At 40.9% G+C, this 26,095-nt stretch overlaps 1 protein-coding gene across 2 annotated transcripts in view; it reads right to left on the bottom strand.

The window, feature by feature from the left end:
* The window catches only part of gdap2 (ganglioside induced differentiation associated protein 2), a 53,206-nt gene that overhangs the window by 25,580 nt on the left and 1,531 nt on the right, over nt 1–26,095 (bottom strand). The window contains exons 1-7 of one of the 2 annotated variants that reach the window (XM_072260356.1): nt 17,803–18,641; nt 14,806–14,945; nt 13,552–13,705; nt 11,448–11,536; nt 3,594–3,670; nt 2,334–2,493; nt 181–331 (exon numbers count right to left, since the gene is read on the bottom strand). In XM_072260356.1, the coding sequence (XP_072116457.1) occupies nt 181–331; nt 2,334–2,493; nt 3,594–3,670; nt 11,448–11,536; nt 13,552–13,682 (608 nt within the window). In that variant the 5' untranslated portion in view covers nt 13,683–13,705; nt 14,806–14,945; nt 17,803–18,641. Of the gene's footprint in view, nt 1–180; nt 332–2,333; nt 2,494–3,593; nt 3,671–11,447; nt 11,537–13,551; nt 13,706–14,805; nt 14,946–17,802; nt 18,642–26,095 lie in introns of those variants that run through there. The other variant, XM_072260355.1, reaches the window with a different exon arrangement.

Here is a 26,095-nt window from a genome sequence, read left to right as displayed (position 1 = left end):
TTTTTGTTACGTAGGAGTGTTACATTACTTCTTCTTGAGTAATATATTCCTAATTGGTTGCATTTCAATTCAATCCAGATTAGAAAAAATTATGAAGTGATCCTTTTATTATTCAGCAGGATACAGAAGTATTCATATTTTATTTATTTATATATGTATACAAGCATAATCTGTACTTACTTCCTCTGATGTGCTTTTTGAACAGCTGCATCTGACATCTGCCCTTGGAGAATCAGCCGTCTCTGCTTATCTATATCTCCTTCCATCTTAGCAAATGCATGTGTCCCAATGTCCTCTAGATCAAGATGTTCCTCATCAGATTCAGAGTCAGCTATATTAACGATAAATGAAGCCGTATTCCTTAAGCCAAATGCTACCCCAAATATTCAGAGTTTTCACACAGAGCTGTGTGACACTGCTCCATAAAATCTGACAACACATTGTCAGATGTTCACATCACTGAAAACAGATGTAGTGGAAAACTCATTAAGCACATCCAAAGTTTCAGAGCAACATTACGTAACTGCAATAATCAGCAGAAGAGCATTTGAGACACATGGCTGAATTCCAAATCTATACTCTCAAAGACAGGCCAGATTATAATAAATAAAAGAGAAAGAAATTAGAAGAAAACATGGGGTCAGGAAAAGTTCAGTTATTCCCTCAAATGAATGAGATCATGGCTAACCATAAATTTCGCAGACAGATTGGAGTAAAAGAGCAATTATTGCCTTCAATAAAATCTGTAATCACCCATTTGGCACATCCGGCAAGTTTGCAATTGAAGTGGATTATGCAAGGTGTGATAAATTTGTCAATGATAGTTCACTGACCTGAAATTTTCTTTCCACAGAAGCTGCCTGCATATTCTCTACAACTATTTTACTTCAAATGACCAGTATCAGCAGCACTTTGTTCTGATAGTTTCCATTTTGATTGGTAATACTGCAGTGAAATCTCTCAAGATAATTAATTACTTCAAAGCATAAATCCTATTAATTATAGTATAGATGATGTATAGATAAAATCCGATGCAAAGCTTTCTATACTTCTTGCTTATCCAACTATATTTAAGAACTTGTTCCAAAGAAAACTTCTGTTTTTTTAAAAAAAATCATTATGGAACCTTTACCAATTGCTGAGTTAATCTTCCTTGAATTATTGACCAAATTAAAATAAAATACAGAAATAAAGCCAGCAGTGTATAACCAATGCAACACGACTGATGACACAACAAAAAATTTCCTTGGCAGGTGCAGGGAAAAAAATAAAACAGGAACTACAACAAAAAAGGGAATGCACAATTACTTTGCTAGGCAGAGTTATACAGAATGACCAATTGAGAACAAAATTAATGCTTGATAAATTAACTTTCTAGCTTGACTAAAATGAGACATTGCATCTTAAAACCAAGTTACAAACAAGCGAAAATGCTGGAAATCCAAGCAAAACACACAATATGCTTGAGGAACTCAGCAGGCTAGGCAGCATCTATTGAAAAGAGTACAGACGATGTTTCAGGCCAAGACCCTTCATCAGGACTGGAAAAAAAAGATAAGAAGTCGGAGTAAGAAAGTTGGGGGAGGACAGGAAGAACTACAAGGTGATAAGTGAAATGGGGGGGAGGAGTGAAGTAAAGAACTGGGAATTTGATTGGTGAAAGAGATACAGGGCTGGAGAAGGGGGAAATCTGATAGGAGAGGACAGAAGGCCATGGAAAAAGAAAAGGGGTAGGAGCACTAGAGGGAGGTGACAGACAGGTAAAGTGATAAGGTGAGAGAGGGAAATCAAAATGGGGAATGCTGGGGGAGGTGGGCATTATCAGACATTTGAGAAATCAATGTTCACACCATCAGGTTAGAGGCTACCCAGACAGGATATAAGATGTTGCTCCTCCAAACTGAGTGTGACCTCATTGTGACTGTAGAGGAGGCCACGAACTGACATGTCGGAATGGGAAGTGGAACTAAAATGGGTGGCCACTGAGAGATCCCGCTTTTTCTGGTGGATGGAGCATAGATACTCAGTGAAGCGGTCTCCCAGTCTGCGTCAGGTCTCACCGATATACAGGAGGCTACACCAGGAACACCAGACACGGCAGATGAACCCAAAAGACTCACAGGTGAAGTGTCACCTAACCTGGAAGGACTGTTTGGGGCCCTGAATGGTAGTGAGGGAGGAGGTGTAGGGGCAGGTGTAACACAAAAGATAACTGAGTTAGATAGATTACATTAACTGAGCACTCATTCCAAAAATGAAACTTTTATTGTCCTGGAAATGCTTCCTTAAAATACTTTGCAATAAAACAAAACTATTAATACATCAGAACTTACAATGCAGTATCCCTGGTTTGTCTAGTATTCGAATCTGGCGTTCTGCAATGACTGGTTCTCCTTCAGCATTTCCTACATCAGCAGGAAGAATTGGCAAACACCTTCTTTCTTCTTCCAAAGACCGTGGAAAATACAAAGGCATCAATTTCAAATATGTAGCCTGTGGGAAAGTATATCTGATATTAATATTGCATCTTTCCTTTCACCAACAAAAATATTCTAGCAATAATATTTCCTACTCATGTAATACACTGCAAAAAGATAATAGTCCGCAAAAGCCCTGAAAAACAACTTTAATTTAAAAGCAGTTAAAAAAGACTAATACCATCAAAATATCTTGAGCTTTGACTTCAATAGGTTCCAATGTGTCTTGAGAAGTTTTTAAATCTCCTTTAAGTAAAAATATTGGCTTAAAATTTAATGTTACACTTACTTAAACCTTGTAGTGTTTCTAATCTTACTTTAAGGAAGCAGCTTTCTGACCACTCAATTATCTCAAACATTAACGAACTTTTAATACTTATTTTGGACAGAGGGGAGAAAATTGTTGTAGTGTGTTAGAAATCTGCTTGTAGCCTTCAAATCTCAATGATGGCTTTTTTTCCAAATTTGTTAATTATTGTTTTATTCAGCAATATTAACATTGAGGCAAGGACAACTGTTATTTTAAAGTTAGGAATTAACGGTTAGGAATACATTTAGGAATAAGCATTTCTCATTTAAAAAACAGCCTTTAAAAAATGCTATTGAAATGTATAAGTATTTCTCCTGTATTGACAAACTTGAAAATGTTTGTTAAAGTTAAGATCCTGCATGGGCATCATGGTCAGCAAAGACACATTGGGACAAATGGTCCAGTTCTGTACAGCACAGCACAGCTCTATGAATCAATGACAGCCAATACTTTGGAACTTGCATTAAAAAATCAGAAGCATATTATGAAGTCTGTTGACTTTTGGGTAGCTGACCAGTAGCTAGGAACATTTCATAAAGGCCAGTTGAAATAAAACATCTTCAGTGGTGCGTATGGGCTGAAATAAATGAATCGCAGCAAGAAAGACAGGCTTAAAACTGTAAATGACTGCAGAAGGAAGGATTGTCTGCATTTATAGGCAACCCTAGCTCTGCCAAAACCAATCATCACTTTGCTGCTTTGACAGTAACATCAGATGATCATTAAGAGTTTCTCTCCAAAGATTAACGAGTAAATGAAATCTGTCACTCTAAACACTCCCTCAACCAAAACAATTGATATTTTACCTCTTCTAGATCTGTAACTGCAAAGACAACAGTCTCAATGGTGTCTCCATGTTTCTCCAAAAATCGTCTAACTGTCCCTGAAAATTGAAAGGGAGAAAAATTAAAACTATTAATCACTCCCCAACTTAGATAGAAAGAGAGCTAAGTGTTTATTATGACTGGTTCTTCCACTAGCTTAATGATCAAAGAACAGTGTGCAGTAGATTTCACTTGTGTAGACAATTATATAAACACTGTGTAAAAATGTTTAAATGTATTTAAAATATATCATAACCTATACTTACAACGAAATGAACTAAAAGAATGTTGCTTTCACCTCAGTTTTGAAGTATTAAACCAAAATGTGCATTACATTACTGAAATTGAATTAGTGATTAATTCTGAGTTAATGCCACCAGCAGAAGTAGAATACTGCACATAGATATGGTCTCCCTACCAAAGGAGTAATATAATTTCAACAACAGAATTACGATGATGATTCACAAACTGATTCTGTGAATGTAGGATTTGTCCCATGCGGTGAGATCAAGCATACTAGGCTTAAACACCCAAGTTTAGAAGAATAAGAGATGATTTCTTTGAAACATAACAACATTTTTTAAGAGGTTTGAAAGATTCAGTTATATCGATGCAGTTATAAAGAAGGCAAGACTATACTTCATTAGGAGTTTGAAGAGATTTGGTACGTCAACAAATACACTCAAGGATTTCTACAGATGGACCGTGGATACCATTCTGACATGCTGCATCACTGTCTGGTATGGGGGGGGGGGGGGGGAGCTACTGCACAGGACCAAAAGAGGCTGCAGAGGGTTGCAAACTTAGTCAGCTCTATCTTGGGTACTAGCCTACAAAGTACCCAGGACATCTTCAAGGAGCGGTCTCTCAGAAAGGCAGCGTCTATTATTAAGGACCTCCAGCACCCAGGGCACGCCCTTTTCTCACTGTTACCATCAGGTAGGAGATACAGAAGTCTGAAGACACACGCCCAGCGATTCAGGAACAGCTTCTTCCCCTCTGCCATCCAATTCCTAAATGGACATTGATCCTGTAAACACTACATCACTTTTTAAAAATATATTATTTCTGGGTTTTTTTTTGCATTTTTAATCTACTCAATATACCGAATACTGTAATTGATTTATTTATTATTATTATTTTACTTTCTTCTATATTATATATTGCATTGAACTGCTGCTGCTAAGTTAACAAACTTCATGACACATGCTGCTGATAATAAACCTGATTCTGATTAAATGTGCCTCTAGAACCAGTGACCACTCTCTCAACACAAACTAGTTTATTATTGTTACAGTGAAAAACTTGTTCTGCATACTATTCATGCAGGTCAATTCATTACAACAGGGCATTGATGTAGAACAGGGTAAAACAACAACAGAGTGTAGAATGAAGTGTTACAGTTACAGGGAAAGTGCAGGCAGACAGACAGTAAGGTGCAAAGTCATAACAAGGCAGATTGTGAGGTCAAGAGTCCATCTAGCAAACCAGCTAAAAGCAGTATAGAAGCTGTTCTTGAGCCGAGTGACATGTGCTTTGTATCTTCTGCTTGATGGGAGAGGGGAGAAGACAGAATGTCTGAGATGGGGTCCTTGATTGTGCTCGCTGCCTTAATGAAGCAACGGGTATGATAGTCTAAGCACGTGGAGGGAAGGCTAATTTAGAACATAGAACAGTACAGAACCTTTGGCCAACAATGTTATGCTGACTTTTTAACGCATTTCAAGATCAATCTAACGTACAGCCCTTTATTTTGCTTTCATCCATTTACTAAGAGTTTCTTAAATGTCCCTAAGGTATTAGACTCTACCCGATCATGTACTAACCACTTTTTGTGTGAAAGAACCCATCTCTGACACCACCCTATACTTTCCTCCAATCATATTAAATTGATGCCCTCTCATACTAGCTATTGCTGTCCTAGGAAAAAGGTACTGGTGGTCTGCCCGATCAATGCATCTTACCATCTTACAGACCTTTGTCAAGTCACCTCTCATTCTCCTTCACGACAAAGAGAAAAGCCCAAGCTCACTCAACACTTTATCATAAGCCTGTAAGGAGTTTGTACGTTCTCCCCATGACCGTGTGGGTTTCCTCGGGGTGCTCTGGTTTCCTCCCACTTGGTAGGTTTATTGGTCATTATAAATTGTCCCGTGATTAGGCTAGGATTAAACTGGGGGAGCTGCTGGGCTGCGCAGCACGAAGGGCAATAATGTCTTGACTGATCTGGCCATGGACTCATCTTCACCTACCTGCCTTTTTCCCATAACCCTCAATTCCCCTACTATGCAAAAATCTATCCAACCTTGTTTTAAATATATTTACTGATGTAGCCTTCACTGCTTCATTGGACAGAGAATCTGGGAAAAGCAGTTCCTCCTCATCTCCATTCTAAATCTACTCTACCAAATCTTGAGGCTATGTCCCCAGTTCTAGTCTCACCGACCAGTGGAAACATCTTTCCTGCCTCTATTTTATCTATCCCTTTCATAATTTTATATGTTTCTATAAGATCTCCTCTTATTCTTCTGAATTCCAGCGAGTACAGTCCCAGGTGACTCAATCTCTCCTCATAGTCCAACCCCCCCCCCATCACTGGAATCAACCTGGGGAACATCCTCTGCATTGCCTCCAAAGCCAGTATATCCTTCTTCCAGTAAGGAGACCAGAACTGCATACAGTATTCCAGGTGCAGCCTCACCAGTACCCTGTACAGCTGCAGCACAAACTCCCTGCTCTTAAATTCAATCCCTCTAGCAATGAAGGCCAACATTCCACTTACTTTCTTGATAGCTTGCTGCCCCTGCAAACCAACCTTTTGTGATTCATGCACAAGCATTTCCAATTCCCTCTGCACAGCAGCATGCTTCATTTTTTTTTACCATTTAAATGATAATCTGCTCTTTCACTTATTTCTTCCAAAGTGGATGACCTCACATTTACCAACATTTACTTACCAAAATAAATAAATGCGCTCTCTAATCCAAGCAGCATTCAGGTAAATCTTTCTCTGCACCCTTTCTAAAGCTTCCACATCCTTCCTATAATAAGGCAACCAGAGCCAAACACAATACTCCAATTATGGTCTGGCCAGAGTTTAATAAAGTTGCAACGTTACCTCATGGCTCTTGAACTCAACCTGGCTAACGAAGGCCAACACACCACATGCTTTCGTAACCACCTTATCAACCTACATGATAATCTATGGATGTGAACCCCAAGATTCCTCTGTTCCTCCATACTGCTAAGAATTCTGCCATTAACCTTGTATTATTAATTTTGGAAGTGTTGGCACGTGGCCAAGTGGTTAAGGTGTTTGTCTAATGATCTGAAGGTTGCTAGCTCTAGCCTTGGCTGAGGCAGCGTGTTGTGTCCTTGAGCAAGGCACTTAACCACACATTGCTCTGCAACGACACCAGTGCCAAGCTGCATGGATCCTAATGCCCTTCCCTTGGACAACATCGGTGGCGTGGAGAGGGGCGACTTGCAGCATGGGCAACTGCCGGTCTTTCATACAACCCTACCCAGGCCTGCGCCCTGGAAACCCTCCAAGGCGCAAATCCATGGTCTCATGAGACTAACAGATGCCTATATAAAAAAAAATTAATTTTGGAAGTTCAACCTTCCAAAGTGTATCATTTCACTTTTCGGGATTGAATTCCATCTGCAACCTCTCAGACCCCAGGTCAATGTCCCATTGTAATCTTTGACAATCACAAACTAAAAAACCTTTATATGTCATCTGCAAACTTACTAACCCACCCTTCCACTTCCTCAACTAAGTTAATTGTAAAAATTACAAAGAGATCTCAAGACAGATCTGTGGACAACACTACTATTCACAGACCTCTAGGCAGAATATTTTATTTTGAGATACAGCGCAGAATAGAAACTTTGGTCCTTCGAACCACACCACCCAGCAACCTCTGACAATCCTGATTTAACCCTAACCAAATTATGGGACAATTTACAGTGCTTAATTAACCTACCCTGCATATCTTTGGACTGTGGGAGGAAACCAGAGCCTTACAAAAATCCACATCCTCCACCAGCATTAATTTGTTTTGCCATTTCCTTGATGTATTCAATCAGGCTTGTGAGGCAAGACTTGCCCCTCAAAACCATGCTGACTATCCCTAATCAGACTGTACGTGCTCAAGTGCTTGTAAATCCTTTCTCTAAGAATCCTCTCCCAATAGTTAGCCCACCACTAATGTAAGAGTCATTGGTCTGAATTCCCAGGATTATCCCTATTTCCTTTCCTGAAGGAATAACATTTGCCACCCTCTCAATATTCTGGCATTACTCCTGTGACCACGAGGATGCAAAGATCATAGTCAAAGGCATAACAATCTGTTCTCTCGTTTCCTGTAGAAACCTGGGGTATATATCGTCTTGCCACAGGGACTTATCGATCTCGTGCAACACATACAAATGGTGGCGGAATTCGCAAGATCAGTCAGCATATGGAGGGGAGGTTTCGGCTGCTGAGACCCTTCACAGGATTGGAAAGGAAGGGGGAAGCCAGAAAAGGGTGGACAGAGGGAAAGAAGTACAAACTAAAAGGTGATAGGTGAAGCCAGGTGTGTGGGGGATGGGGGATGAAGTAAGAAGCTAGGAGGTGATAGGTGGACAAGGTAAAATGCTGGAAAGAAGGAATCTGATAGGACAAGAGAGTGGACACCATGTGAGAAAGGGAAGGAGGAGGGGCACCAGGGGGAAGTGACCGGCAGATAAGGTGAAGAGAAGAGGTAAGAGGGAGACCAGAGTGCGGAATTGAAGAATGGGGGTGGGGGGAGAATTAATGGATGTTAAAGAAGTCGATGTTCCTGTTATCAGATTGGAGGCTGCCCAGAAAGAAAATGAGGTGTTGCTCCTCCAACCTCATCGAAGCAGAAAAGGAGGCCACAGATGTGTCAGAATGGGAGTGGGGATTGGAGTTAAAATCCATGGCCACCAGGAAAAGCTGCTTTTTGTGGAAGGTGCTCAAAAAGCGGTCTACCAATCTCCATTGGGTCTGGCCCAAGCAGAGGCTGTGTTGGGAGAGTTGGGTAACATAAGACCAAAAGCAACAGGAGCAGAAGTAGGCCATTCAGCCCATCAAGTCTGCTTCATAGATGACACCAACAGCTTCGCAGGTGAAGTGCTTTTCAGCCCTGAATGGTGGCGAGGGAGGAAGTGAATGGGTAGGCGCAGCACTTCTTTCTCATTCAAAAATAAGTGCCAGGAGGGAGATTAGTGGGGAGGGATGAATGGATAAGGGAAACACAGAGGAAGCAATCCCTGCAGGAAGTGGAGAGTGGGGGGGGGAGGGGTGAAACAAAGGATGTGATTGGTGGTAGGCTCCCATTGAAGATGGCTGAAGTTGAGGAGAATGATGAGCCAGATATGGAATCTCAAGGGGTTGTAGATGACAACAAGAGGAACTCTCTCCCTGTTAATGTGGTGTGAAGATGGATAGAGGGCGGATGTGCAGGAAATGTGGAAGAGGACAGCATCAATAGTGGAGAAAGGAAACTATCTTTGAAAAAGAAGGAAATCTCTGATGTACCGATGTTTTTAGTTCTTTATCTGGGCATGTTCAAACATATCAGCCTGTTTTACACAGTCCTCACAATTGTCAAGGTCCCTCTCACTGGTAAATACTGAAGCAAAGTATTCACTAAGGACGTCCCCACTTCTTCTACTATCCCTGATCAGTCCTATCCTCACTATGCCCATCCTCCTGTTCTATACATGTTAGGATTTTCCTTACTCCTACTCGCTGATACCTTCTCATGTTCCTATATATCTCTCCTAAATCCATTCTTAAGCTCCTTCCTGGCTACTTTGACACTCTCTGGAGCCCTGTATGATCCTTACTTCCGAAACCTTAAGTATTCTTCCTTCTTCCTCCTGACTATGTTCCCTCCTCCCCAAGAACATCTGCTCCCAGTTTACGCTTCCAGAATGTCCAGTATCCCTTCCTACCCTTGTGGCAGTCAAGCCTCTGTAACGGCCACAACATTTCCATTATGGGCTGAACTGTGTCCACAACACTGCAGTTTCTTGATGTCAAAGGTAGAGAAGCTGCCATACCAAGCGTGGTGTAGTATACTTTCTATAGAGAATCAAAGGGGACATGCAACATTTCTTTAAAGTTCAAAGCAAATTTATTACCAAAGTACATATATGTCACCATATACAACCCTAGGTGTTCACAGTAAGTCCAAGAAACACTATAGAATCAATGACAGCCCGCACTCAACAGGACAGACAACCAATGTGCAAAAGGCAACAAGCTGAGCAAATACACAAAACAAACAAACAAACAAACAATAAGTAGAGAACATGAGTGAAAGTGTGCCCATAGATTATGGGAACACTTCAGTGAGGGGGCAAGTGAAGTTATCCCCACTGGTTCAAGAGCCCGATGGTTGAGGGTTAATAACTGTTCCTGAACCTTCCTGATGGAAGCAGCAAGAAGAGAACATGGCTTGAGTGGTGGGGGGCCTTGATGATGGATCCTACTTTCCTGCGACAGCACTCCGTGCAGATGTGCTCAAAGGTTGGGAGGGCTTTACTCATGATGGATTGGACCGTATCCGCTACCTTTTATAAGATTTTTCATTCAGGGGCACCGGCGTTTCCATACCAGGCTAGGATACAACCAGAGGAAGACTCCTGAGGAAGTAGAGGCACAGGTGAACTTTCCTTGTGGTTGGACCAGAACAGAGCTATTGATGATAGTCTTTCCTAGGAACTTGAAGCTCTCAATCTTCTTGACCATTAAAAAAATATATATTCATTTAATGATACGGCACAGTAACAGGCCCCTCTGGCCCAATAGGCCTGTGCTGCCCAATTACACTAATGTGACCAATTAACCCATTAACCCTTGTGTCTTTTGGATATAGGAGGAAACCGCAGCACCCGAAAAACACGCGGTGATGGTGGTGGGGGGGAGCGTACAATCTCCTTACAGGCAGCAGTGCTAATTGAACCTGGATCGCTAACTGCTATGTTGTGATTTGACTCATCTTGTTTTCCACTTTTTAGAAATGTTCTCCTACAACCCAGCTGTCCTCACTATAACCTTGCAAATTAGTCACCTTTTAAATGAAACTACCCTTTCAACGTTCCTGCTGAGTCCGTTTCCAGCACACTTCCAGAAACACATTCCAAATCCCGACGATGCTCTGAAACTCATTTCTCTCGAGCTGCTTTGTCATTCCCTTTATTCTATTACCCCTGGTGACCAATCCATTTGCCAGATAGAACAAATTTTCACTATTTGCTCGATCAAATCCCATCACAATTTTGAATATGTTATCCCTTAAGCAGCTCTGTAGAAGGAAAAGCAAATCCAATCAACAATTTTCCCTCATAAGTAGACTTCCTTGCTACCAGTAATCTTCCTGTCTCCAATCCAAAGCCATTCTTCATGCCTTCCTGTAAATAACAATGTTTTTTCAACAATGCAACAAACTTGAGGAACAGCTCTTAATTTTTTCTCCAATAAATTTAGTAGCTCTGCATTTTCTATGAATACCTTTTGGAAACAGGGAATGGTGAAAAGGATGAATTTTACAGTGAGTGGCAATTAAAAAATGTGCAAACAGCAAATAATGAAGTTGATCATTTGTAAAGAAATCATAAGTCAATGAAATAACAAAACTGGACTCTTGACTGAAAGTAGTCTATATTACAACAATACAGTTCCTGTGACTCACAACCAGGGCCTAGAATATGAAACTTAACAGATGTACAGATGATAAAAGACATTAGCCAGTTTTGATTAAAGCAGCAAAAGTATCCTGCTTCGGCTTTCATGAAGTTAACTGGAGCAACACGTACTCAGAGCTATGTTGGTAGCATCCTCCAAAGGGTAGCCCCTTTTTGGTGTATTGATGACAGATAATCCCAATGAAGACATTGAATGCTCCCTGGAAGAGGTCAAAAGAAACAGATCAGGATGGTCTAACAGAATGCTAAGAGTCAACTTCACTTTTGGTGCACACATCTGAACTGACATCTAAAATGACAACAGAAAGCAACGTGCTAAAAATTGAAAAATACTGTTAGAATCTCGATGTACAGTAGAGTTTAAAGGAGAATAATTGTGCTCTATGCCAGTGTACAAAATTGCATTTAAAAAAAAATCAGAATGATTCTTAAGGTAATGAGCCTGTTTTTTTTTGCTCTAGTACATTCCAGATCACATGTGTGATTTTACTGAGAATCCTTTTCCATGCTCAGTTGGGTATTTCAAAGCAATGATTTTATTTAATAGTCATCTTTTGCAGTACTTCTGCGCTTGTTAAATTATGATTCTACTGACCAGGAGAATAAAAGCTAAAAATCAGAGTACCCTTTATACAGTATACCATGGCTCTAGAACAGCATAATGGCAAGCAGTTAGCCTCAAATTCAGTGATCAAACTTTGGTCTTGATCTCCAGTCACTTCCATGTGGAGTTTGCATGTTCTCCCTTAAAATGTGTAGGTTTCACAATTAATCCAGTTTTCCTCCTGTATTCCCAAAGGTAAGCTGATACTATAAATTGTCTGTTGAAATTGCTCTTAGTGTATATGGGTAGCAGGATCAAAGGGGGAAGAAACAAGGAGTTGATGAGAATGGAAGATAAAATAGGCTATACAGAACCAAGTAGGCTATGGATAAAATAGGCTATGGAGGCCCAATCATTGAGGGTGCTTAGGGAGATTGATAGGTATCTAATTAGTCAGGGTATCAAGGGATATGGGAAAAAAGCCGGAAATTGGAACTAGATGGGAGGATAGTATAGCTCATGGTGCAGTGGCAGAGCAGACTTGATGGGCCAAATGGCCTCATTCTGCTCCTTTGTCTTGTTAAGTATGGCAGCGGTCCTCAACCACCGGGCCGCAGACTGGTACCGGGTCGCAAAGCATGTGCTACCGGGCCGCAAGGAAACGATATGAGTCAGCTGCACCTTTCCTCAATCCCTGTCACGCACTGTTGAACTTGAACATTGGGTTGCCAACTGTCCCGTATTTGCCAGGACATCCCGTATATCGGGCTAAATTGGTTTGTCCCGTACAGGACCACCTTTGTCCCGTATTTCTTCCGCTAAGGTAGAGCGTTCCTATGAAACCTTTTGTGCCGAAGTGGCGTAAAGCGAAGAAGCAATTACCATTAATTTAAACAGGAAAAATTTTTGAGCGTGCCCAGACCCAAAAAGTAACCAACCAAGTCATACCAAATAACACATAAAACCTAAAATAACACTAACATATAGTAAAAGCAGGAATGATATGATAAATACACAGCCTATATAAAGTAGAAATAACATATGTACAGTATAGTCAGGAAGATTAAGCCAAAACCGATTTGTGGGAAAAAAATTGGCATGTGCACGTATGCGTATGTCATGCATGCGCACACAGGTGCCCGCGCAAGGCTTCATTGTCACGGTAGTCTTTCTCGGGGAAAACACAAGTGTCCCATATTTGAAACTCCCCCCCCCGGTTGGCCGGTCTGCAAGAATACTATCAATATTAAACCGGTCCGCGGTGCAAAAAAGGTTGGGGACCCCTGAAATATGGGAACAGGACTCCGAGGAAATGTGCTCAAACTTGGTATAGACCAAGTGGCCACCTCTTCTCACAAAAGGGCTCAAGCAAAAGCTTAAATCCAAAAATGGAAAGCAAGTCACTTTGATACCAAAATAATGCAACAAAGTACTGCTCTGGAAGATCAACTGGACCAATGCTATTGCTTTTTCAGCTAAAATGGAAATTGGAATTCCAGTAAAATAGAAAATTCTAGTAGGCATGATAAGTTTCAAAAATAAAAATATAATTCAACCCTTGCCCATGTGTTGCCTACTAACAATGGGAATGGAAATCAGGATTACACATAAGAACGACACTAAATCTCTTCTTCCTCTACTTTTGTAACTATAAAACTCCAGAATGCTTACCTGGCTAACAGAAGTACACTCCTGTAGCAGCTGTACAAGGAACTTTCAGCAGCTGTTCTGTATTTAGCATTATATCGCGGCCCCACAGTATGGATAATAAACCTCGCAGCCAAATTAAACCCTTTGGTCATTTTCGCCTCCCCTGTGCGGCAACCTTAAAAACAGAAGTTATTTCACATTTCACATCACAGAAGAATTTGCTGTTGCTCGTAACACGACATAGCTATTTAATTCAGCAGAGTAGATTTTATTCCTCTAAATGACAACATATTTTAATGTAAATTCTTAACTCAGGTGATAAAGAACAGCCACTTATTCTAAGATCCACTTCATGCTGGTGCTGAAGGGGTACAAAAGTCGTAAGGAACTCAAAATAGTAGTCAAAAACAGTATCGCCGTAAACAAGAATGCAAGCTGAAAAATTAATGAGATTAATAGGGATTATATGGCAGAATATTTGGGGCGCATTATAGAACAATTAAAGCAGCTGGAGAAAAATCCTTGACAGCAGCCATTTGGGAGGATGATGGTGGGAAAATATGATATTCCAAAGTGATCTCATTATAGCTTATTGAGTGAGACTGTAGAAATCAGAATTTTAATGGCCTGGGGCAGAAGGAGATGTAGAAGATGGTACAAGGAGTTGACGTGACCATATTAACACAACCAGTTTGGGTGGAGCTACTTCTGGAAGCAATACACAGAAAAGCTAGCTTCAAGAATAGGAAAACCCATATTGTGTACGTAATCTCCCATTCGGACTATGTGGTATTTTTAGGGTGCTCCAGATTTGTCCCACGTCTCAAAGACATGCTTACAATATTCATTGGATGTAGCAACATAAAATATCAAGAGAAGGACGGACAGTGTGCAGAAAGTGGTCAGACCTAACTCAATCCAGCATGAAAATTCCCAATAGCAAAATCAGAAATGGAACCAGAGTAGTTAGAACTAACTGCAACAGAAAACACAACCAGAGGTGGTTATAAATATGATGGTGATTTGGGTAATGGAGCGGAAGAGCCTTTGGCGAACGTATCACATAGAATATCATCTCATTAAATCTACCATTACAATTTCTATTCAAAATATAGTAGAAAATTTTTTTTCTTTAAAAAATGTCCAAAGACAACTGAGCTTTTCTATAAAAGTGAGACACACTTCTTTGCTAGCTAAATACATCCAAACCAAGATGAAATGGAGAATGTTTACTTCCCTGTTTGAACCATTTTGGATTTACAGGACGGATCTCACCTTTCAATTTCTGTAACTCGTCCCTGAGTTCGGGTCCTGCATGCAAGTGGATACTTTCACTTATAGGATTCTTGTCAAATAGAGATTCATTAGTTGTATTCACAATGGCTGTGCACCTCAGCAAGACTACATCGCCTTTCCTAAAAGAAGAAGCACCCTGTTAACATTTGAACACTTGATGCCCATTTGAATTTGTTACATTTATCATTTAATAAAAGCAAAGAATACCAACATAGGTAATTATAACAAACAAGTTGAGAGCCCATCACTCAGTGGTATCATCAACGTAGACCACAAGTTTGCAAACAATTTGGAACCTTCTATGTGAAAAATATCTCAGCACACTACACAGATCCTCTCAAGGAAACAACTGCTAACCCAGTAAGTAATTAAAAATGAACAAACTACATCCTGAAAAGAAATGCTTTGATAAAACTTTTAGGAAGAGGGATAGAAAGACTAAGAAATGTAACTCTAGAGCAAGAACAAGAAGCTAAAGGCTCTGTTTATGTCTCAAAACTTCCCCTTATTAAATGCCACCCTTCCTGTTAATTAGCAACATACACAAAATGCTGGGGAACTCAGCAGAATAGGTAGCATCTATGGAAAAGAGCAAACAGTCAACGTTTCGGGCTGAGACCCTTCATTAGGACAGTTTTTGGAGACAGATATAAATAAAAGCCCAGAATATGTTCAAGCTCACTTAATATATTAAAGTACCACCAAACCACACCTAGGGCACAAATCCCCTCTGCCAGTCCACTAAGTAACAATGTGTTGCCTAATTAGAAATATTGTCACAAATGTCCTCGTTAATAGTTATCAAAAGTCCATCAACAATGATTATGCACTATGATCACTTTTTTTAAAGCCCCGTGTGTGGAATGGAAAACCAGCTCCAAAGATTCAAAGAGAGCTGCTGAGTACATGACTACTAGGTAGGGAAATAGCAATACATTGGATGCTACCATCTCCAAAGTACTTCAATCTGAATCAGAATCAGGTTTAATATCATTGGCAGATGTCGTGAAATTGTTGTTTTGCGGCAGCAGTACATTGCAACACATAATAATAAAAATTATACATTACAATAAGTGTATACAAAAAAGAAAATTAAATTAATAGTTGAAAAAGAGGAAAAAAATACTGAGGTGGTGTCCATGGGTTCATTGTCCATTCAGAAATCTGATGGCAAAGCGGGAAGAAGCTGTTCTTGAAAGTTTGAGTGTCTCTCTTCAGGCTCCTATACCACCAACTTAGTGGTAGCAATGAGAAGGGGGCATGCCCTGGGTGATGGAGATCCCTAATGATGGATGCACCTTTCTGAAGCATCACCTTTTGAAGGTGCCCTGGTGCCAGGGAGGCTAGTGCCCAGAGTTGGCAGAGTTTACAACATCTTGTAGCTTTTTCCGATCTTGTGCAGTGGCCCCTCGCCTCCATATCAAACGGTGATGCAACCAGTTAGAATGCTCTCCACAGTACATCAGTAGAAATCTTCCAGTGTCTTTGATGACATTCTAATTCTCCTCAAACTCTTAATGAAATAGCCGTTGTCATGCCTTCATTGTAATTGCATCGATGTGTCGGGCCCAGGATAGATCCTGAGAGATGTTGACACCCAGCAACTTGAAACTGCTCACTCTTTTCACTTCTGAACCCTCGACTTACCTTCCCTGAAGTCCATAATCAATTCCTTGGATTTACTGACAGTGAGTGCAAGGTTGTTGCTCCAACACCACTATCTTGCTCCTGTACCATCAGATCCATCACCATCTGAAGTTCTGCCAACATTAATTTGATTGTCTAAAAATTTATAGATGGTGTTGGAGCTGTGCCTAACCACACAATCGTGGGTATAGGGAGAGTAGAACAATGGGCTAAGCACACGTCCTTGAGGTGCACTAGTGCTGACTGTCAGTGAGGAAATGATATTTCTGATCCGCAGATTGCGGTCTCCCAGTGAGGAAGTCCAGCATCCAGTTGCAGAAGGAAGTACACAAGCCCAGGTTCTGGAGCTTGTTGAATAGAACTAAGGGTATGACTGTGTTGAATGCTGAGCTGCAGACAATAAACACAGCCTGACCTAAGTATTGCTATTGGTCAGGCTGAGTGGAGAAGCAGTGAGATTGCATGAGCTGTAATCCTACTATGGTGAGTGAAAGACAAATTGAAAGGATGGTGGATGAACTTCCAGAGGTACAAAAGCAATGCCTGTGTCGATCAGTCCATTTATAAAATCAGTGTCATTGAAGCTTCTAAAACCAGGTATTCTTAAATATCAGATCAAAATTCACATCCACTCCTCAGTCAATGAAACAGAATCTTTCGTAACAACCAAATTTTGGTTGTACATGAAGTCAAAGTTCTGGATGGCACTCAGCTATTAGGGAGAACAGAGGAACAGAAGAAAGCAGAAGAGGTAGGTTAGAGAAAGGGAAATGGTTAGTATTACATTGTCTCTTATTACTCCATGACTTGCAACAGAAATGATACACTCAATTCAAAACCCACCTCAGTTCTGCAGAAAGTAAAGGTGGTGGGATCAGGAAAGGAAACAGACAGTGGCAATTTCCATCTGTGATTCCTATAGCATCACATTAACACCATGTAAGCACCTGCTTATTTATGTCAGCAAAGAAAGCTAATCTGTTTAAGCTCAGTTGATAGCATTGTAACAACATACATGTCTGTAAGAACATAAATGCAAGATGAAATGCAGTACACCCTATCCTCGTTATATGCGGGGGATACATTCCTCGAAGTTGACGCATAATGTGAAATCGCATAATGTGAATAATTATTTAAATGGAGAAAATAGAGATGTGTTCCAGAGGGCTTCCTAAATATGTTTTATCTGTAATTTATCCACATTTTCATACCAATACGACACAAAAGCAGTACTACAAGACAACATTTGCATTATATTTCATCAATTTAAGGTAATATTCAATGTAATAAATCATAGAAAGTGAACATCCGAGGGTGTACAGTACTCACCAACAGTGGCAGGTGTGTTCGCTCCTGGAGATGAGTGGTTGTTGTGGTGTTGGGCAGCTTTACATAGATAAGGTGGTTGGTTGTGGTTGTCAGGATCATAGCAAGGGGTGAAAAGGAAGACGCATAGAACTCTTAGAACTGCTGGCAGCAGAAGGTTTCACGGATTTGAATAAAGTGGTGAGGGTTGTTTGCTTGGCAGCATTTTGTTTTAAATTTGCTTGTAGGGAAGAAGGGTTGACGGCAGGGAACGACTGAAATGCTGACTTCGTTCTAAACGTGGGTCCATGTCCATTGCCATTTGTGCCAAGTGTTCCGACTTCCACCAATCCCTCACCCAGGATTTCCAAAATCGTCTGTTGCTTGTAGCATCTGAGAGATAGTTCGCGGTAAAAAAAATACGCACACCTTGAATGTGGATCACACCTTGGTCGAGTGGTTGAATCAGTGATGTTGTATTAAGCGGCAGGAGGGGAGGGAGGGAACGTCGACTCAGACCATGAGAGGCCTGCGTCGGGCATTTTTGTGCCTTACAAGGCGCAGATTGGAAGTCTGTGTGGGGCGCCACTCCTAGCACAGACTAGAGCAATGTGTGGTTAGTCATAGTCATACTTTATTGATCCCGGGGGAAATTGGTTTTCGTTACAGTTGCACCATAAATAATAAATAGCAATAGAACCATAAATAGTTAAATAGTAATATGTAAGTTATGCCAGTAAATTATGAAATAAGTCCAGGACCAGCATATCGGCTCAGGGTGTCTGACCCTCCAAGGGAGGAGTTGTAAAGTTTGATGGCCACAGGCAGGAATGACTTCCAAAGATGCTCTGTGTTGCATCTCGGTGGAATGAGTCTCTGGCTGAATGTACTCCTGTGCCCAACCAGTACATTATGTAGTGGATGGGAGACATTGACCAAGATGGCATGCAACTTAGACAGCATCCTCTTTTCAGACACCACCGTGAGAGAGTCCAGTTCCATCCCCACAACATCACTGGCCTTACAAATGAGTTTGTTGATTCTGTTGGTGTCTGCTACCCTCAGCCTGCTGCCCCAGCACACAACAGCAAACATGATAGCACTGGCCACCACAGACTCGTAGAAGATCCTCAGCATCGTCCGGCAGATGTTAAAGGACCTCAGTCTCCTCAGGAAATAGAGACGGCTCTGTCCCTTGTAGACAGCCTCAGTGTTCTTTGACCAGTCCAGTTTATTGTCAATTCGTATCCCCAGGTATTTGTAATCCTCCACCATGTCCACACTGACCCCCTGGATGGAAACAGGGTTCACTGGTACCATAGCTCTCCTCAGGTCTACCACCAGCTCCTTTGCCTTTTTCACATTAAGCTGCAGATAATTCTGCTCACACCATGTGACAAAGTTCCCTACCGTAGCCCTGTACTCAGCCTCGTCTCCCTTGCTGATGCATCCAACTATGGCAGAGTCATCCGAGAACTTCTGAAGATGACAGGACTCTGTGCGGTAGTTGAAGTCCGAGGTGTAAATGGTAAAGAGAAAGGGAGACAAGACAGTCCCCTGTGGAGCCCCAATGCTGCTGATCACTCTGTCAGACACATAATGCTGCAAGCACACGTACTGTGGTCTGCCAGTCAGGTAATCAAGAATCCATGACACCAGGGAAGCATCCATCTGCATCGCTGTCAGCTCCTCCTCCAGCAGAGCAGGGCGGATGGTGTTGAACGCACTGGAGAAGTCAAAAAACATGACCCTCACAGTGCTCGCTGGCTTGTCCAGGTGGGCGTAGACAATGCCTTGCTCAAGGGCACAAACATGCCGCCACAGCTGAGGCTCCAACTAGCGACCTTGAGATCACTAGACGAATGCCTTAACCTCTTGGCCACGTGCCCAACTCGGGAAACGCACTGTTATGTTAGGATGAATGCTGTCCAAATGCTTAGGATGGGCTGGCACATTATCAAGCAACAAAAGAACTTTAAAGGCAAGATTCTGTTCCCGGCAGTAGCATCCCAGAGTTGTGTTACCTTCAGCTGATGCTGTGCTGCTTATAATTTCCAACTTTTTTTCCCAAGTGTTAAAGCGGTTCTCTGCTACTCAGCTGACGGCCCAGGATATGACATCGGACGCTTAGGAGGCATAGTTAAATATTTCAAGTGCAAAATCACTGCACCGTAGGTAAAACCAATAGAAGTTTAAGATCGCGCATCCACACCTTGCCAAAACCAATGCGAGAGTGGCGGGAGAGAGATTGTGAGGTGCGCCCACATGACTTGTATTGGCGGGAAAGCGGTGCTCCTTGCATAACTGTCAGTTTTGGGTGCATATAACGAGACGTTGGTAGAAATAGGTTCCTTGCATAACTGTGAATCTGCATTGTCTGAAGACACAGACAACGAGGATAGGGTGCACCAGTAAAATGGAGATGCCACAATGCACCAAGATACAATTGTAAAAAGCCAGAACAATGCAGAAGGACAATGCTGCTCCTGAGCCAAAAGGCAAAGTACTTACACTGTCAGTAGATTATGAGCTGCATGAGATATTTTGCAAAGCCAATGAGAAAACTACCATAAAGCAATGTTCAGATTTGCCGATCAGTCTGAGTAGAAAATATGCTTCTTACTTATTAATGCAAATTTTAAAATTTTGTCTGAATAAACATGAAGTTTTACTGTAGTTATTGCAGTTACAATTTTAGAGGTGTATCCCAACAAGGTGCAATTGCACACCTCATCAGCAAATACCTATAATTACAAAATTCCATATTAAACACCACTCATCCTCTTTTCGACAGGGATCAAGAGAAATCTACCGTGCATTTGTCTTAATGTTAATAACCATTGCCCTTAATACTAATATTAACTCACGTGTACTAGGATAACCAACTGCTACTAATTATATTGGTGCCATCTTTTATCACTGATTCCTTCACTAGATCATATAATAGTCTTGGTCGAGTGAGATTGTTTGTTTATATCTTGCCTTTGAGGATAAGTACAAAGTTCAAGTTGATACTTCAGAAGGAGGACAGCATTAGTGTTAAACAGAGCATTCTATCTGATAGATGGGAAAGGTGACATGGCATTCCGTCCATGAACAGCAGAACTATTGCTATTTCCCAATCAATATCCTTAAAATGCCATGATCATATCACTAGCTCTGTGGAGGAAAGAAAAACAGCTGATTCTTTTCAAACATACTAAGTGACCAAACTTCAACAGAACCTTGCGTTCTGAACCCAGTAACTAATGAAGACAGTGTGGGGGCCACAGACTTACAGAGACATGGCAGAGGATGCCTGATTGGATTGATATTTGTAAGATGATACAAACTACAATAATAATCCGCAGGTCCATCATGAGACAATCTCAGTGAAAACCTGTGCCAAACTTGGCTCTTATCAATGCCAAACTCTTTCTATTTTTCTTGCTGTTTTCTGAAGGTTCACCACTCTCTGAATGAAAAGGTTTCTCCTCTCAGATGTGAATGCTCTAGCCTTTATATTCTCAAATTGTGTTCTCAGGTCTTGGACTTCACATAGAGGATATATACACCAAGATACAGTGAAAAGCTTGTCCTGCATACTGTTCATGCAAATCATTACACAGCACATTGACGTAAAACAATGACAATGCAGAATAAAGTGTAACGGCTGCTGAGAAAGTACAGCGCACGATGATAGGAAAATAGATTGTGAGGTCAAGAGACCACCTCATCGTACAAGAGGTCCATTCAAAAGCCTGATAACGGGGGTTAGAAGCTGTCCTCGAGCCTTGTGGTCTGTGCTTTCAGGTTTTTCTTATCTTCTGCATGATGGGAAAGGGGAGGAGAGAGAATGTCTGGGCTGGGTGGGGTCTTTGATTATGCTAGAGGCTTTACTAGGGCAGCAGAAAGTACAGGTTGAGTCCATGGGGATAAGGCTGGTTTCCATAATGTGCTGATCTGTGTTCACACACAAAACAGTTGCTATATCACCCTATCTTCCATATCCTCCATTAAGAGCTCGATATGTTTCAGTGAGATCTCCTCTAGCTTTTCTAGACTCCAGAGCATAGAACCATAGGCTATTTAATCTCTCCCCATATGGGAATTCCACCATCTCTGCAGGCAGTCCAAAAAAATCCAATCCATGTAAACTAGATCTGTTTTTAAGTACAGAACCAAAGTCACACATAATATTCCTCAATATTTATCACCAAGGCCCAATCCATCTACACTAAGATTTCCTTACTCTTTATTCAAATCCTCTCATACCATTTGTCTGCTTCTTTGCTTGCTACACCTGCGTGTTTGACTTCAGCAAATTGTGTACAAGCACAATACTTCGTTGTTTAGTATCAATACTACTCAACTGCCATATAACAAAAAAAACTTAATTTTTGGTTATGTGCATTCAAGTGGATTACTTCACATTTTTCAACATTATATTCCATCTGCCATCATCCAATTTATTCATATCCCTTTGAAGCCTCTTCAGTGCTCATGATCCCAACAATTTCACCAGTGTCAGCAAGTTTAGAAATAAGACACTTGATTCCCTCAGGCAAATCACTGATATTGACTATAAAACAACTAGCAGCCAAATATCAATTCCTGTGATAACCTGCTAGTCACAACCTTGGAACAATTCATTTATTCCCAATCTTTGCTTTCTGTCTGATAACTTATTCTAAATCAATATTAGTACATTATCCTCAATTTCACATGTTATAACTTTGTTTTATCAACCTTCTATGTGGGACCTTGTTGAAAAGACTTCTAAAGATACAAGAAATAGGACATCTACTAGTTAGTCCCCATTTATCCACTTGACCAGTCACAAATACATCCTTAAAGAATTCCAAAAGATTACATCAATAGATGACCTGCCGTTTATAATCCATGTTGGCTCTGCTCAATCCTATAATTTTTCTCAGGTGCATCACATATTACAGATTCTAGCATTTAGCACACATTTAAAGCACCAAATTTTTAGAACTTTCGAAGATGATAACCAGAGCATCTGCAGATGCAAACTAGTTGTTTACTTGTCCACCATTTCCTTATTCCCAATCATAAATTCTCCCAGTTTTCTTTAAGGGGCCTATATTTGCCCTCATTAGTCTCAGCACATACCTATAAAATCTCTCAAAGCCCACTTTATGTTTCTTGCTGGTCTATATTCACAGTCAGTCTTGCCTTTCTTTGTTAATTTCTTGACTTTCCATTGCTGAGTTCAAAAATGTTCTTAACCATTTAGCCTACAACTATTTATGGCAACTTTAAAAGCTTTTCTCTTGATTTAACTCTTCCATTAATTTCTCTTGCCTGATATGGATAAACACTCTACTGGTTGGGTTCTGTGCTTTAAAGGAATATGCATCTTGCAACTCATGCATTTGTCTTTAAATGCTAATCATTGTCTGTCCACCATCATATCATGTAATGTATTTTCCCAACTAACCACAGGCAATTCTTCATTCATATTTCAGTGTCCTTTGTTTACATTTAAAATTCAGGTCACACATGGAACTATACTGCCTTCTAAACTCTGGATTAAAGGTCACTCTCCCCTGTAGGTCCCTTGACAACAATGTTATCAATTAACCATTTCTTGATGCAGAAAAGAACTGAATTATTTTTTCCAATGGTTGGCTCCTCTAGAAAAGCATTTTATATACTTCCATGAATTTATTTAACACCTTATCATGTCAGTTTTGAATTATTAGTTAAGGCCTTCTATGATTACTGTATTAGATAAAACAAGCAACTCCAATTTGCTGACATGATCTAGCTACTATTGTAAATGTTTACTGCCAGACAAATAATTCCCCATCAACATTTTCTGATTTTTGCTATCCTTGGCTTGTCTAAAATAGACGTGTTCTACATGATCATCTATCAAGATCATTTTCACTACTACACTGATCTCTCTTATTAATAAGGTAATACCACTCCCTTTTCCTTTTCTCGAGTCTTTCCTAAATGTCAAATACCCTAGAATATTTAGCTCCCAGCTTTGATCACCAAATGGTCACATTTCTCCAATATAATTAAAATCATATCTGTTTACTTTGTGCCAATAGTTCCTCTTACTTCTTGAAAATGCTTCGAGCGTTCAGATAAAGTAGTTTTAATTTTATCATCAATATTTTCCTGCACTTCGACCCTTTTACTGAACGATTTTTTTTGCTATTTATTTGTCGTTCTGATTTACTAATTAACCCCATTTCCCTTTTGAAATTCCTCCTGCCAAACCATCTTAAACCCTTCTCAATAACACTGGCAGATCCAGAAAGGACATTGCTCATGGTACTGCTGAGGCAATTTGTATTGGTTCTTCCTATCCCAGAAATGATTCCAGTGCATTAGAAATTTACAACTCTCCACCTCTCCAGCCACACATTCACCTGCTCCATCCTCTTATTTTTGTTCTTATTAGGACATGGTAATCCAGAAATTACAATGTTTGAGATCCTGCTTTTCAACTTCTTTTCTAGCAACCTAACTCTGCCTGCAGAACCTCATACACTTTCCTGTCACTGATATTATTTCAAAAACTACCTCTGGTGCTTTACCCTTCTTTTCACAATGCTCTGTATCCACGTACGAACGAGGATTCACACAGTTCACACATTCACACAGTTACAGAAATGCTCATCTATCCCCTTGAATATTGATGCTTTTTTTTTTCATTCTCTTTCCTCCCCTCCAGTGTAATTAAGCGTTTACAGTGCTATATGATGGCAGAACAATAGCACTCTAACTTCCCGGTGGTCAAACATTTTAACTCCCATTCCTATTCCGACATGTTGGTCCATGGCCTTTTGTTCTAAGATGAGCCACCCTCAGGGTGGAGGAGCAGCACATTATATTTCATCTGGGTAGCCTCCAACCTGATGGCATAAATATAGATTTTTCCTTCCAGTAAAATATTTCCCCTCCCCCACCCCTCTTCTTCTATTCCCCATTCCAGCCTTTTACCTCTCCTCGCCTGCCTATCACTTCCACCTGGGTCTCCTTCTCCCATGGTCCACTCTCCTCTCCTATCAGATTCCTTCTTCCCCAGCCCTTGACTTTTCCCACCCACCTGGCTTCATCTATCACCTTCTAGATAGCCTCGTTCCCCTCCCCCCACTTCCCTCCCTCCTTTTCTGTCCTGAAAAAGGGTCTCAGCCTGAAACATTGACTGCTTATTCATTTTCATAGATGCTGCCTGACCTGGTGGATTGGTGTGAGAAGAACAATCTAAGTGAATGTGGAAAAAACCAAAGAAATCTTTGTGGACTTCAGGAAGGTAGAGATGAACCACCCCCTCTGCGAATACATGGCTCCCCCTTAGAGAGAGAGTTAAGTACACCAAGTTCCTGGGAGTTCGCATCACGGACAACCTCAGCTGGTCCCTAATATCACCTCCCTGAACACAGCAGTGTCTCCACTACTTGAGGAAAGTGAGGCTCCTCCCCCACCATCTGAGCTACATGTTATAGCTGCACCATTGACAGCATCCCGACAAGCTGCATTTCCATCTGGTACGGGAGCAGCCGAGCATCAGACTGGATGTTTCTACAAAGAACTGTGAGAACAGCTGAGCAGATCTCCCTACCATCCATCGGGAACATTGATCAGGAGTGCAGTGTACACAGGAACCTCAGTATTATTAAGAGTCCCACCCATCCATGCAGCATCCTCTTTGACATTCTACCATCAGGCAGGAGACCAATGCATAAAAACAAGAACGATCAGGATGGGAAACAGTTTCTTCCTTCAGGATTCTGACCTCCCTGCCACATCGTATTCAAAGTGTCACTGGTTAATCTGTTCTGTTCCTTACAATGTTTAATTTATGCATTTTAGTTTATTTATTTGATGTTCATCTATAGACTTTATCCTTACTTTCATGAGTTATTGTGTGTTATGTGTACTACTACTCTTCATACCCTGGTTCAGAAAAACATTGTCTCATTTGATGGTATGCATGGATATAATTAAATGACAATAAACCTGACTCGACCTGCTGAGTTCCTCCAGCATTTTGTGTGTGTTTAACTCTTCTTTCTCCTTGTCAATCTCCCTGGCTCTTTCCAGTTCAGCCGTTACCCCACAGCTTCAGTGACTCATGCTCAATCCCGACTTCTAATATTGTACGCAGTTTACCCAGTCTCTGCATGGGTTTCCCCTAGCTGTTCCAGTTTTCTCCCACGTCCCAAGGTGTAGTTTAATTCATCAATGTAAACTTCCCCCAGCATACAGTAAAATTGACTTGGGGAAGAAAGAGATAGGATTCATGTAGAATAGCAATTGTTCACCCAGCAATTCAGCACTCTAAATGAACTGT

Source organism: Mobula birostris, chromosome 6 (assembly GCF_030028105.1).
Source record: "Mobula birostris isolate sMobBir1 chromosome 6, sMobBir1.hap1, whole genome shotgun sequence".
Lineage (NCBI taxonomy): Eukaryota > Metazoa > Chordata > Chondrichthyes > Myliobatiformes > Myliobatidae > Mobula > Mobula birostris.
Note: the sequence above shows the minus strand (reverse complement) of the source record. Positions and strands in the feature narration are given on the sequence as shown.